The 14,440-nt window shown below is 35.8% G+C and overlaps 1 protein-coding gene across 1 annotated transcript in view; it reads left to right on the forward strand.

The window, feature by feature from the left end:
• The window catches only part of USH2A (usherin), a 373,967-nt gene that overhangs the window by 184,625 nt on the left and 174,902 nt on the right, over positions 1–14,440 (forward strand). The window contains exons 33-35 of the mRNA XM_054280520.1: positions 366–537; positions 4,654–4,801; positions 11,656–11,807. Of these exons, the coding sequence (XP_054136495.1) occupies positions 366–537; positions 4,654–4,801; positions 11,656–11,807 (472 nt within the window). The remainder of the gene's footprint in view (positions 1–365; positions 538–4,653; positions 4,802–11,655; positions 11,808–14,440) is intronic.

Below are 14,440 nucleotides of genomic sequence, written 5' to 3' on the forward strand. Positions count from 1 at the left end.
ATAGAAGTGATTAGTTTAGTGGTTCTGTGAACCTTCTGATTATCACTTGCCAACTTAATTTCCATTTTGTCTTTACGCAATCAGTATAACCTACATATGGGCATAGCCTCTGCAAACTTCAGTGCAGGAAATGTTCTGGTGATATGCCCCTTTTGTAGCCCCTGCTTTGTGTGTAATCATTTATCTGCTGAGTACAAATACTGCATTAGAGGTATGGCTTAGATTTATTTTTATGATTGCACAACTGGGTTTTCGAATTCTCAAAATAGACTCCATGAAGTCCTCTAAACAAAGCCTTACATTTTTCAGCATGGTCTGAATCTTTATTTGGTCTGGTCATAATCATATTTTGCTTCTATTTGCAGATGGAAAGAACCAGTAGAAGTAAATGGAATCCTAGATCGCTATATAATTTATATGGCCACCAATGAGCAGAATTTTACAAAGTGGAATGTAATCTATAACAGCACAGAACTTTTTCTGGATTTTACTATTCCGCAGCTTTTCCCGGGTACTGAATACCTCATAAAACTAGCTGTAAGTTTTAAAGATGTGTAGAAGAGGTGTAAAATGGTGAAAATGATTCTGACTTTGTTAGCATCTTAATATTTAATGGTTCTTGTGTCCACTTTGTTTAACCTCTTCGTTTTGAAGCTAAGGTGGGTGAGCAAAGTAGGTTTTTTTGTTTCAAAACAGATTCACAAAAATGTGTATGTAATTTAAATACAGGTTTTCTTCAAGGATAAGTTGGATAACTAATAAAGAATTGAGCAGAAATATATGAAATGCTTTTAAAAAATTTCCTTGGACCCAACTTACAGGAAAACATTGAAGGTTTTTAAAAGTGTCAACCTTTCACATTTTGTACTGTATAATTTTTTCTTTCATCCTTTCCTTCTGTATGTAGAAGGAAATAGCAGAGAAGCGGAGTTCAGTGTAGAGCAGCAGTTTGTGTATTCAAAACATTTTAAAAAACATTAGTGTTTTCATTGCATTTCTTTATCATTGGTTTTATTTTGTGATGAAATAGAGCAGCTTCTTCACTAACAAAACAGGAAAATATGTGGATAAAAGGAGAAGATTGTCCCTTGTTTTAAGCACATTGTTCATTTTATAACAATACCTATATAAGGATATTTGCTTTGATAAATGCCATAGAAAAATATTCTGCTCTTGATTATGAATAAATTTACATTTATGTAGACTAGATATGCATTCATTTTTTCTTAACATGCTCTTGAATGTTCTAAATATTATACCACAAAAAATAATCTACCTTCAGGTAATGATAAGGATCTGACTTGAACCTGAAAAAAAACAAGGATATTCAGTCTAATTAAAGCTTAGATTCATGTTGAAATTAATTCATTTGTGCCTAGATATTTCAGCATAGTAAATTGCTTAGCATATATAATAGCACCATGTCCAAAACTAAGGCAGCACTTCAACAAGCATTTTATGCCTTGATTTTTTATTTATTCTTTACAAAAGAATTTGTGCTGTCCCTCACTGTGCCACAGCTTTTTCTCTGCTCCTGCCCAGCTTCTGTGCATGGGGGCACAAGGAAAGAGCATCAGGGAAGAATTAACAGCTACAGTCCAGAGAGCACCTGGGACTGCTTTTGGTGGCTCTGCCTTGGGATATGGGAGGAGGTGTTGTGTGCATCTTGGTTTTGCTTCCATCAGCGTGCACAGATTTCCTAGATGTTACCAAATAAATTTTTAGGAACCATTTCTTCTGTATATTTTATTTTTCATTCCTTTGTAAATTTTTAATCCTCCTTAATATTTGCATTTAATCAGAAAGTAGCAAAAGATAATTTCTTCTAGTGACAAAGATAACCAGGTTTACCTGGATAAAATGCAATAGTCTGTGATAGGTGAGTTAGAAGATCTAAATGTCCTTGCAGCTTTGAAAATGATAAAAGTGCATGAAATGTTCAATATCTTTGAGGTGCAATAGCTTTCTTAAAACATTTGGGTCCATCATATACAGAACTATTTAGACTGGTTTGAGAGAAATGTACTATTACAGGCTTACAAGTTATGAAGATTAAGCATGGCCAAATGTTACTTGTTTATGAAAGGAAAAAACTCCGAATATAAAATAACCCCAACAAAAACCAAATCCACAAAAAAATTCAAATCAAGCATACACATACACACCTGGAAAAAATTTAATTATTTAGTGTTTCATATATTATTTAACTGAATTTCAATAAAACTTAAGATCAAAAATACCCCAAACAATCATCAACAGTGAAAGATGTAACTAAATTGTTCCTCTTTTTTTTTGTTAGAATGAAATATTTCTATCAGTTAGAACCTTTTCCTTGTTTCACAGTTACTATTAACTTTGGTTTGTATCCACTCAAAAATTGGTTTTGGTTTCTGTGTTGAGTTATCAAAAATTGCATCTTGACCAGTGGAAGCAGGAGCTTCACAAGCAGAACTTTCAGGACCTCACAGGCTGTTGCCTTTAACTTTTGTATGAAAGGTTAATGTTGCTACACTGAAGAGAGGTAGAAAATATTTATTTTTGCATGCTGTTACTAGTTTTCAGAATTGATTACTGCCATTTAATATGCAGCAATTTTATTCATAAATGAGTACAACAGGTTTTGTAAGCAAATCTAATGCTTCTTTCCTAAAAGTCAGCCAAGAAGACATAGAGTCATGTCTCCATGGATTAGTGCAAAGGAACTTGCTTTTGTTCTGTTCATGCTCTAAGCTGGGTGAGTGAGAGCCAGGCCAGCCTGAAAGCAAATGGAAAGTTGGAAGGTTGCCTTTAGTAGCCAGGGTGTCACTCTTCTTTGTGTCTGAAGTGCTTTTGTGATTGGACTGTTAAGCCAATATCTCCTCAGGATGCTGCAGGGTGGGTGAGCTGGCTCAGGTCCTGGGGGGAGTGTTGCTGTGTGGTGTCATTGGATGTGCTTTGCATCTGTCCTTTGGCTGTCCAGTTCCTGCGGTATTTTTGCAAATTTCACCTGAAATCTGTTTCTCAGAGTGACAAAATGGGAACTCAGTCTGGGTGGAGATTTTCATGGCTTTGAGAATCACTGGATGTGATAGCCAGATGTCCAGTCCATTTGGATACACTGATCTAAAATCCCCCTAGCTAAAATGCAGATGAGCTCTCTTTTGCTGATTTTCATTAGAAGAACCAGAAACTTCATGTCCCAGCAAATTTCAGAGATTCAAAAATTGAGCTGTGTGAAAATCAAGAAATAAATGAATGGAAAGGCTGCTGTTACCAAGCCCTTAAATGAAACACTCTCAGCTGCTGAAGTAGGCCTGGTGGAAATTAATTAGCTAGTCAGGAAGGAATAAATGAAAAAGAGGCCTTCCAGACCTGCTCTTTTTGGCTTCTTTATGAAGCCAGTGGAAGTGGAATCATTCAAAGATTACTCTGCTTCTCCTGGAAGGATAATTTTCTGAAATATTTTACTTAGCAAAGTGCTAATAGTTACTTGAGCATCCATCTGAAATGATGGTGGGTTTTGGGTTATTTAATAAAGATTATCGTGTTTAGGGTAAATGCCATTTTTTGGATGTTCCCAAAACTGAGATTGCATTCTATCATCTTTACTCGGTAGTTCAGACTGAACGTGGAGTCATTCCTTAGTTGTATTGGGAATGTAATTTCCAGTGATATCAAAATAATCTTTATGTATAAAAGAGCCTCTTATTTACAAACAATACTTCTTTTTACCCTTGGGGTCTGTATACAGTTTTGGAGGGCATAGGGAATGTGTTTGACTGCTCTCTGATTTGAAAAGCAATGGGGAATGGGAAACTGAAGCTAATCCTTTCAAATAAAATATAACATTGAGAGAAACATTTTGTTCCTGGAGATCTGAAGAGCAAGATTCTTTGCTGATGATCCACTTGTCCACTTTAGTACATGAACAACTTAGAAAAACACAGATAATAATCCCATAAGTTTTATGTATGTCCAAATGTAAATATTTGTTGAACTCAGGTTTTTATTAATTTTATTATTAAACTAAACCCTAAAAATAAGCAAAAACCTAACACAAAGATATTTCAATCCAGTAGTAATGTATACATATGTATATATTTGTATGTTTTTTAATGTGTGTAGTCTTGTCATCAACATTAGTGCAAATAATTGGCAAAGCATCACATGGACCACAACTGTGTACATGTAAAACTTTAAAAGCCTGTTATATAGAGTGATATGCACTTTTGCTTGCACATTGTATTATTTCATATCCCAAACAAAATACAAAAATTGTGTGGTTAACATTTTGTTCTCTGGCAGCTTAAATACAAATTACTTCACTTTATTTTCCATAAACATGTAATAATAACAACTAATACACACTGGTTTATAATAGGGTGGTTTTTCACTATTATACTTGCACATGCTCTGAGTGCTGTTGTGAAGTACAGAGGAATGTTTTAGCTATAGTATGCCTAAAAACTTAAGTATCATGAGTTATTATACATCCTCTTGTTATTTAAGAAAAAAGGTAAACAAATCTATGCTAAGAAAAGGGTCTTACATGAAAATCACAGGCTTACTAAGTTGAGATGTGGAAGAATAATGAGACTTAGGCAAAAAAAAAAAAAAGCTAAAATTATTGGTACTGCCTTGAAAGGTGTTTATTTGTTCTGATTAATATTTAAGGCTTGCACTGGAGGTGGGTGTTCTGTAAGCGAAGCCAGCACAGCTATAACAGATGAGAGTACACCAGAAGGGGTTCCTGCTCCAAAAGCCCAGTCATATGCATCTGACTCCTTTAACATCTCCTGGACTAAGCCTGAGTATCCGAATGGTAAGTGAACTCTTTTAGCCTCAAGTTAAAAAGATGATTAGTAAAGGTAAATTAATATTCTAAATGGCAGCTTATATGTGGTGCTTAATTTTTAATGATCATTTTAGCACATAAAATACCTGAGATAGTATCATTGTCTGCAGCTGGGAGATTGTGGTTTTCAACCCAACGTGCTGTTTCAGTGGCTCAAAAGTGCTCCCTTTTGATAGTTCTTGTGTACTGCATCTCATTGTTCAATGTTTTCCAGGGCAACTGAGCTGAGGAACAGGCATTCTTGGAGAATATCAGTCTAGGATGTTTATTTCACCCTCCAATAAAACATTAAGTTCTTTTACATTAATTGATATGTAATAATAATTAGATTTGTGTTCTGCATGCTCATCATATAGTTGTACTTTTCTATGGCTGTGAAAGTTAAACAATATACTCTCTTTTGTTTAGAAATGTTTTCCATTTTGAAATGTTCGTGTGTAAAACTTCTGGACAAATGTTACTTTTCTAGTGGGGTTGCACGGTATCATTTACCTTGGAATTTGGTCTGATTTTAGCAGTTTAAATCACTGCTACATACATGATAATAAAATCAGAGTGATGCTATGTAGGAATCACTAAATTTGAAATATCAGAAATGTTTTTCTTTATTGGCTTATGATATTATTTCAATATATAGAATTATTTCTCCCAGTGGTTTCACATAAATTTCATTTTTCCTGCAAGTTTTTTTCCCACATTCAGTTGTGATAAAGCACATCCTACTTGTTCAACTTCACTAAAGACATTTTAAATGATTCCCCCAGAAGTGGTGATTGTATTCTGTAAGGTCTTACATTAAATTTAGAAAGAAATATGAATATGTCACCTCTTAAATAATGTATTTGATAATTTATGGTTCTTTGGAAGTCATTGTGGAAGATTTTGCTTCCTAGCACCTTAGAAACTTTCTAACTCTGTTTCTAAAATCTCATCAGCATGTGTGGCAAAGGCAAAAAGGCAGGAGTAAGGGGAAGGGTAAGGGATGGGAGGGGAGGAAATGGTGAGGATGGTCATGTATGTGGCTTAGTGCTAAAGTCTGAATAATTTTCCCTTTTTTTTGTAGTTAGTTTCAGGGCCTGATCTTGTTATCCTTGCATTGAGGAAAAAAATCCAAACCATTTAGAGAATTCTTTAACTAATCAAGGAAATATAAATATATATGTCCATATACATATTTATACATGCATATCAACAGCACACAATAAAGATCTAGAGTTTAAGAAATAAATTTTAGCAAGCTTCCTTTAAAAGTACTAATAGCCAGGATGCATAACTGAATTTGGGTATTGTAGCTTGTTAATACAGCATTTACTGTGTACAGCTTGGCTCTCCTTTTAACTACAATAAACAGCTTGCTAGGGAACTGCTGAGGATGTTGGTGCACCCTCAGCAAGTTTGCAGATGTTTCCAAATTGGGTGGGAGTGCAGGGCAGGAAGGCTCTGCAGAGGGACTTGGACAGGCTGGATCAGTGGGCTGATGAGGCCAATGGTGTGAGGTTCAACAAGGCCCAGCCTGGGTGCTGCCCTTGGGTCACAACAACACCAGGCAGCGCCACAGGCTGGGAAGCTGCTGAGGGGAAAAGCACCTGGGGGTGCTGGTCAGCAGTGGCTGAGCTGCAAGAGCCAGTGTGTGCCCAGGTGGCCAAGAAAGCCAATGGCACCCTGGCCTGGATCATCACTGGTGTGGCCAGCAGGACCAGGGCGGTGATTGTTCTCCTGTACTCAGCACTGGTGAGGCCCCACTTCCAATCCTGTCTTAAGTTCCAGACCTCTCACTATAAAAAAAGACATTGAGGTGCTAGGCTGAGTCATGAGAAGGGTAACGGGGCTGGGAAAGATGCTGGAGTGCAAGTCAGATGAGGGGCAGCTGAGGGAGCTGGGGGTGTTCAGCCTGGAGAAAAGGAGGCTGGGGTGAGATTTTATCTCTCTGTACAGCTGCCTGAAAGGAGGATGTAGCCAGGTGGGGGGTCAGTCTCTTCTCCCAGGGAACAAGCAATAGCACAAGAGGAAATGGCCTCAGGTTGTGCCACAGAGGTTCAGATTGTGTATAAGGAAATTCCTTCATGAGAAGGATTCCCAAGCATTGGAACAGGCTGCCCAGGGAAGCAGTTGAGTCACCATCCCTGAAGGTATTTAGAAGATGCAGTGTGGCACTTTGGGACATGGTTTAGTGGTGGATTTAGCAGTGCTGGGTTAGCAGTTGAACTCAATGATCTTCAAGGTTTTTTCCAACCTAAATGATTCTGTGATTTATCTAATAATGTATTTTCTCGTTCTCCAATTTTCTATTTCTATCCTTTCTCCATTTTCTTGAAAAGACTTTTTAAAAAACCCAACAGCAAATAAGCTCTTAAAGTTTTGACTGAGCAAGTGCTTAATCAGGAAGGTTCACATTGTTCAGTGACTTTGTTTTGCTTGTTCTCAGCACATCTTTTGGGCTGCCTTTTGGCCATATCATCTATAATGGCTGTGTCAGTGTTTTAAAACTGTGTAAGAGACTGAAAAATATCATAGTTGAGAAGAATAAAATTTGAGAAAGACCAGCAGAAGGTACTTAGGTACTTTCCCTAAAACTTTCTTTCTTCAGCATTCTACTGGTGCATTCTTGATTTTTCTGTTTGGTTTTTTTTTTTGTTTTGTTTTGTTTTTTGGGGGTTTTTTTGCTTTTTTGTTTTGTTTTGTTTTGTTTTTTGGTTTGCCTTTTTTTTTTTTTTTTCCAAAAGCTTAAAAACTGTTTCCTGCTTTGAACTGAGTTGGATCAAACTTGGTGTGTTTCAGGCTGCTAAGCAGTCTTTTTCAAAAATAATGAGCTTGGCTTTGTTTCAGGTGGAAACCTCAGAATTGCAAAGATTTGCATATCATAGATTGTCATCTCCTTATTAGATCTCAGGGGCCATTCCTTTCTCTCCTGCCTCCTTTCGTTTGCTCCTGCTTGACAGATGCTACAGTTTATTTCCATGGGCTGAGGAGGCTTATCAGCTTCCAATGGGTGTGTGGGCTGGCTGGGGCTTGGACAGCACAGACTTTGCTATGCCCTCGTGATATATATGGGGTTCAGCTGCTTGCCGTGAATTAGAAAAAAATTAAGGAGAATTAAAATGCTACCCTGGAGGTCAGAGGTGGCAAAAAGGATTAAAGCCTACATGGCTTCTTCATAAAGATGGCACAATGAGGGGAAACAAGCTTTAGGGTACAGGAATACCTAGGCCCATGTTGTCCAGATGTAGATATCGAACTTCAGGGCTACGGTTTTTTACTGAATTTAAGGCTTATTTACATTATATAGAGGGGGAAAAAATAATAGAAAAGTGGGAAATTAAACACAGAATTCTTTCTTGAAAGTTGCTTCAGAAATATAATTTATGTATTAAGTAGTAAAAAGAGTTTTGGAAGATGTCATGTTGAATATATTTAAAATATCGATATTTTATTTTGTCTTATTTTCAATCCAGCAATAAAATGGTTGATGGGACATGGCCCAGATTCTGCCACTCTGCACATACATATCACATATGTATGTAGATAATAGGTGGTATAGGTAATATTGACCATTTAGATGTGGGCAGTGTATGGAGAGGCTTGTGAAATCATGTGTCATCAGATATTCTGCTTTGACCTTTCATTATTCTAGTGAATAAACAATGATCTTAATAAACAATGATCTCGTCTTCAGAGCACATCCATATAGTTTGAGATCTGCTATTTTAAAATCCTTGAAAATTTTCCACTGAAAATTTTCCTTAGCTGATCAATTCTCAAAAGCTTCATTTTGTGTTCATGTCATAGATAAAGCCAAGTCTAAATCAGGATTGTATCTTCCAAGGCCATGTGGAATTTTAATGGAAAATAGTAGGTATAGTAAAAACTGATTTATAAAATTATTCAGTGAACTAAGCCAGTACTTGTTCTTGCAAATCCTTGTGCTTATGAGAGACGACTGGTGTTTGTAGTCAGTGAAATTGATGTAGGTGAAAGTATGTTTGCTTAAGATTTGACCTGTAGATTGCACCTTAAGAGTAAAGTGCTTGTAGTACTTTGGATTCAAAACCTCTTTAGTGTCTTGAATATCATTGACACATTATATGGTCTCACCCAGAGAGGGGAAAGGAGCAAGAAGAAGATTTTATAACTTCAGTTTAAGTTTAATTTGCATTCTTGGATTTCTTTTCAATGGTGAAACATAATTGTAGTATAGACGATAGAGATTTTGTCTTCAGTGAAATCAAGATTTGACCTAGCTGCCTAGACTTCAAAACTATGAAGAAACTGCATCTCTTCATAGTGACCATGTGTTGCTCAGGAAGCCTTGTAAATCACAAAAATGTCCTATGGTCTTAAATATTTTATGCATGGCAAACTTCAGCAGTATCTAGCAAGTCTCAGGAAGTTTGTTAACTTTGGGCTAACTTTAAACTTTTTCTCTGTATGTTTTGGAAGCCTATACCGGTGAAATAGGGAAGCAGAATTACTCATCCCTTGTGAAAATAGTTATTGCCTAATTTAGAAAAATGGCTTCATATCTCAAAAATGGACTATTAGATAATTTTTTTTCTGAAATGTACTTTTTTTCCTTTCTTTTCATACTGTAGTTTTCTCCATCAGTGTCCTACATGGCAAAGGCAGAAGTAAAAACAAGAGGTAATGGATCAGATTTTTGGAGACTATTGTTCTCTGACTGTACTGGGAGAACTAACAAAAGGTCACAGAGCTGAGCAACAAACTGCTCCTCAAGTGGGGATGCTGCACAGTGCTGTGGCTTTAGGAACTCTCTAAAACATTAATGCCAAATGACCTGACTATGATTCATGCTGTTACCCTAAGTATCAAATGAATTAATAGTGATCTGGGCTCTCTGGTGACCAGTGACAGGACCCGAGGGAACGGCATAAGGGTGTCTCAGGAGATTTAGGTTGGAGATAGGAAAAGGTTCCTTGCCCAGAGGGTGTTTGGGGACTGGAAGAGGCTCCCCAGAGAAGTGGTCACAGCACCAGCCTGACAGAGTTCAGGAAGTGTTTGTACAATGCTCTCAGGCACATGGTGTGATTCTTGGGGTTACCCCGTTGGTCCCTTCCAGCACAGGTAGTTTTAAGATTCTATTCTATGGTACCTTAAAGGGGTTAGTGCAACAGTTATAGTAGGTGCTTAGAGTTATCTCAGTGTTTGGCATTTTTTTCCCTGTAAAACACATCCTTAATGCCAGCATTCACATTTTTCCTCTGAGAGGAACAAAATAGCTTAAAGTATGTACCCACATATATAAGACTTGTTTATTTATTGTAGGAAAAATATCAACCATTCATGTTATTGCTTCACAAGCAACTAGGCACAGAAAGACAAGGGATTTTTGCTTTAGAAACCTTGTCAAATGTGGTAAGATTGATAGTGTGAGATTTTCCAGGACCTCCTCCTGCACAGCTCTGCCGTCTGAGCTAAGTTTAGCCTCTCACTTTTCTAGAAGAGAAAGGAATTGAGGAGTGTGTGAATCACTTTAACATACTCAGATCTTTAGCATATAAATCTTTTGAAGTGGAACTCTTCAAAGATCAGCTGAAACAGTTGTGTGTACACTTTTATTTATGATGCAGTTCTCTGTTTTGTCGAGGGGAAAATATTTTTTTCAATTTCACATTGAATCTTCCTCAATATAGTTTCAAAAAATTAGTTTTTAAGGGAAGGAATGGTGAACTGAGCTATAGTTTTACAATAGATTTTGTTTTTATAATGGAAGGATTAGAAGGCATCCTCTGAACTAAAATCACTTCAAATTAATCCTATAACTTTGCATTTATTTGGCTTAAGATTTCTCATTGAAATAACTTTTAAAAAGGGAGATTATTCGGAAGTAAGAAAGATGGCAGAATAACCCTGAGAAAAAGTACTGCTCTGCAAGCTCAGTTTCTAAAGTCTGAGCAAATCTATAAAACTAAGTTTTTAGTTCATTAAATTCAAAACACTCTACAGGGTTTGTTATCCTACAATGTACCTTTGGAGGAACAGTTTTAGAATTCCTTATAAATGCAATAACCAATCACTTGCAGTTTTAGTTAGTAATAGCCAGTTATACAAGAATGACCATTCTTTCCTCTGTCTAAAAATCTTGCTAATGTTTGAGTTTCCAAATATGTTTTCTTTCTGTAGATTGAATAGGCAAGGAGTAGTTTACTTCAGGAGTTTTTCTGCATATTGAGAAGGAAACAGTAATCATTATTCTTTTGTCATTTCATTAAGAAAAGTAGGTAAAATTTTTCAACCACCCTACTCCTACCCCAAATTAATAAAGTATGTAGTTTGTTGGCAAAGCATTGAAAATTTGAAGTAATTGTCATGAAGAATGAGTATGAAAAAGGTGTTTTGTGTAACAAAATTATTTGTTACTGATTCATTGTAGTTATAGCACTGAGCTGTCTTTCCACATTCTGATTATTTTGAAGATTTTGTTTCTAAGTCTGAAGCTGTTAAGATGTGAGATGGTTTTTTGTATTGTTTGAAAAGCCATATGCAGAATAGACTCTAAACCAGAATTACCTGTTTCCCTCATTCCAAGGTGGTGTTGGCAGCCACTCAGAAGCAAGTTTGTTAAGGGGAATCTTTGGAATAGTGAAATTTTTTAAAGAGATGCAGTGCACTTGTGATGTTTGCAATAGTTAAAGATGGGAGAGTATGTTTCTTTTGATTTTTATCTGCCCAGTCATGCTAAACAATATCTGCTCAACTGTAAACAGTTTGAAATGCTACTACTACTGCCTTGGTGTCTGTAGCATTTGTTGTCTTCTAAATTCTGTAGCTTTTTGGTTACTAAGTGCTCTCACATTGTTTTATAGGTATTATTACTAGCTATGGATTATACATGGATGGTGTTCTGCTGCAGAATTCATCACAGCTAAGTTGTTATACTTATGGGCTTGCTCCTTGGAGTCTGCATTCCTTCAGAGTCCAGGCATGTACTGCAAAAGGTTGTGCTTTAGGTCCACTGGTGAGTACCTTAATTTACATTCCGGGAATGTAATAAATGTCAGATGACAGCGAATATCAGAGTAAATGGTGATGATTCACTCTGGGCAGTACTAACCCATCTGGCAAAATGTGACATTTAAAAAAAATCCTTTTTAAGAGCTGCTAAAGATTCAATAGGTCATTGTTAGGCACCATTCCAAAGTAGAACATAGGTACGGTGAGGGAAGACAAAAACGGAGGCTGAAACACACATTATTGAAATTAAATGGAGTTAATATGTTTGAAAGGTGCAGGTGTGTTTTAAGCAGATCTACAAGGATGTATAGAAAGAAAGAGTTACTGTTCCAGTAATGAGCAAATTTCTAGCTGCTGGACCGAAGGGACTAAAGTTAATTTGAGAGTTGCAGAAGCTAGAAGTGGCAACAGGAGCAAGGAAAATATGGTAATTCATAAATCTTTTGAATGCAAATATGTGATCAAAATATTATATTTGACAGATTTTAGCAGTCTTGTGTAACACCCCATTTTTTCAGGATTTGAGAATACAGGAATATTAAATTTGACAAATTTGTGAAAAATAGACTTCCTGAGGCTTTTTTATTTTGTTAAAGGTTTTTGGATATATAGCTGAACTGATATATCTAGTATGATTTCCAGTTATAGCTGATGAATAACTAGAATCCTATCTACTGTGCTTGGTTTTGTTTTCAAGCATAGCTGAGAAAGATGCCTGTGTTTATTCTGGGATTTAACTTTTTGTTTAATTCATCTTTATTTTTAGGCTTCTAAATTTGATTAAAAAAAAGAGGGAAGAAAAAAGACGTTTGGGAGGGTTTTGTGTTTTTCTTTCTATTTTTTCTATCACAATTTATTTTTTATCAGGAAAGAACTTCCAGGTTTTATTTTTATGATGTAATTTGTTAGTCACATTTCCAATTTTATTTCCAAGATTGCTTTCGTTCAAATGCCAGTAATGTTTTCTCTCTGCAGAAAACAACTAGACTTTATAACCATTAAACATTTTATAGCTTGCTCTACTTTGAAGAATATTTATTCTTAAAAGCTTGAATGGCTTTTTGCCAGTTTTTCTTGTACAGTTTTTACAACTTCACATATGCCCCAAAAGCAAACCTTGTTTTAAGGTACTTGATGTGCAATAACCTAGTCCTTTGTGTTGGTAGTGATGCTTAAGACAACTCATTACCAAACTTTGAATACAGATGAAAGATGTAAGTTTTCAGTACTACTGTCCTATCAAATAGGCATCAAAAGGATAGAAGAGAACACCAGTAGTTACAGTTTAAAAAGTATTTTTAGTAGTCTTTTTTGACATTTCCACTGAAATACAGACTGGTAATTTGACTTTTGGAACAATTCAAAGGGGTTGCTGTAGCTGATACTCATCTGCATCCCATGATCAGTACATGAACTTTTCCAGAGCCAGTGATCCATCTCTAATCACAGAAATTGAAGTACATCTTGATTTAGGCTCACCTAAGTGCTGCCAGGAAGTTAAAGCACTGGATCTTCATTTGATTTTTAAAAAAAGATTTTCATATCAATTACGGAGTAAATCCAATACCTAAAAAAAAAAGAAGAAGGAAAAAAAGAGAAACCCAATGTTTTGCTTCTGCTCTAAATAGTATGGGAAACATTTCCCAGCAGTAAACTGATATGCTTCCAGCTATTTTTGTTGCTGATCTTGTGCTTAATGTGCCCTAATCAATCAGGAAACATCATGTGACATTCCCCTAAATATGGAATTTGTCCACCTTATATTCCTGAAGGTGGCTGTGAAGATCTTAATTAATTATGAGAGCATTAGCTGTTATTCTGTTTCAAAACCATGGTTTTGTTCAGCTTAGGTAGTACTTGTTTGACTTCTTTTCTGTGACTATGATTTATTTTTAAGTGAGATGCAAATTGTTAAGTAAATTAAGAAAGGCTGCATTTTAATCTCTTCCTATTACACCCAAGATAGTGCTTTTGTCTGTTCTAATTGTTTGAGTGCTTTGTCCATAAAGAGGGAAAAAAAATTTTATTTAGGGCAAGTATAACCTGTAATAGATTCTTCAGAAAAATTGAAGAGAACTCAAATGATGCTAGTTTTGAGATGTGTTACCTCTTGTAAATGTCTTATAAATAAGTAGAAATGTTCAACACTGAATATTTCGCATCTCAGCCCACTGCTATTAAATTTAAATGTCAGGGGTTTAGTAATATGTATGCTTGTACTTTTCCCAATATTATTATCCTATTCTATGATTTCTACGTTTTGGTGTCACTTATATGATACAAGAGTCTTTTTTTATTAAGTTATTAGTAAATACATCTGAAAATACCATGAGGTGGTGTAAAATAATATTTAGAAAAATAAGTGTGAAAAAGGTTTTCTGTGCCATATGTTTATAGAGCACATCTTAAAAAAAAAGCTGAAGACATAATACAGCTTCTGCAACTGTTTAGGACATGATACAGATTGCTACAAATTTATATTATTTAAAGATTTTTAAAAATCGTTTTCAGTAGAAAAACGTAATTATTATTAATTTCTTCACATTTTTCATGTTTCTGATTGGAGCACCTGCATTTAGGAGCACTTTACGGGAAATTACTTTGTTTAGAAAGCACAGTTTAGTCAAGTCCTTCCAT

Source organism: Melozone crissalis, unplaced genomic scaffold (assembly GCF_028551555.1).
Source record: "Melozone crissalis strain CALT ecotype California unplaced genomic scaffold, PUWL_Pcris_2 ptg000027l_1, whole genome shotgun sequence".
In the NCBI taxonomy this organism is placed as follows: Eukaryota; Metazoa; Chordata; class Aves; order Passeriformes; family Passerellidae; genus Melozone; species Melozone crissalis.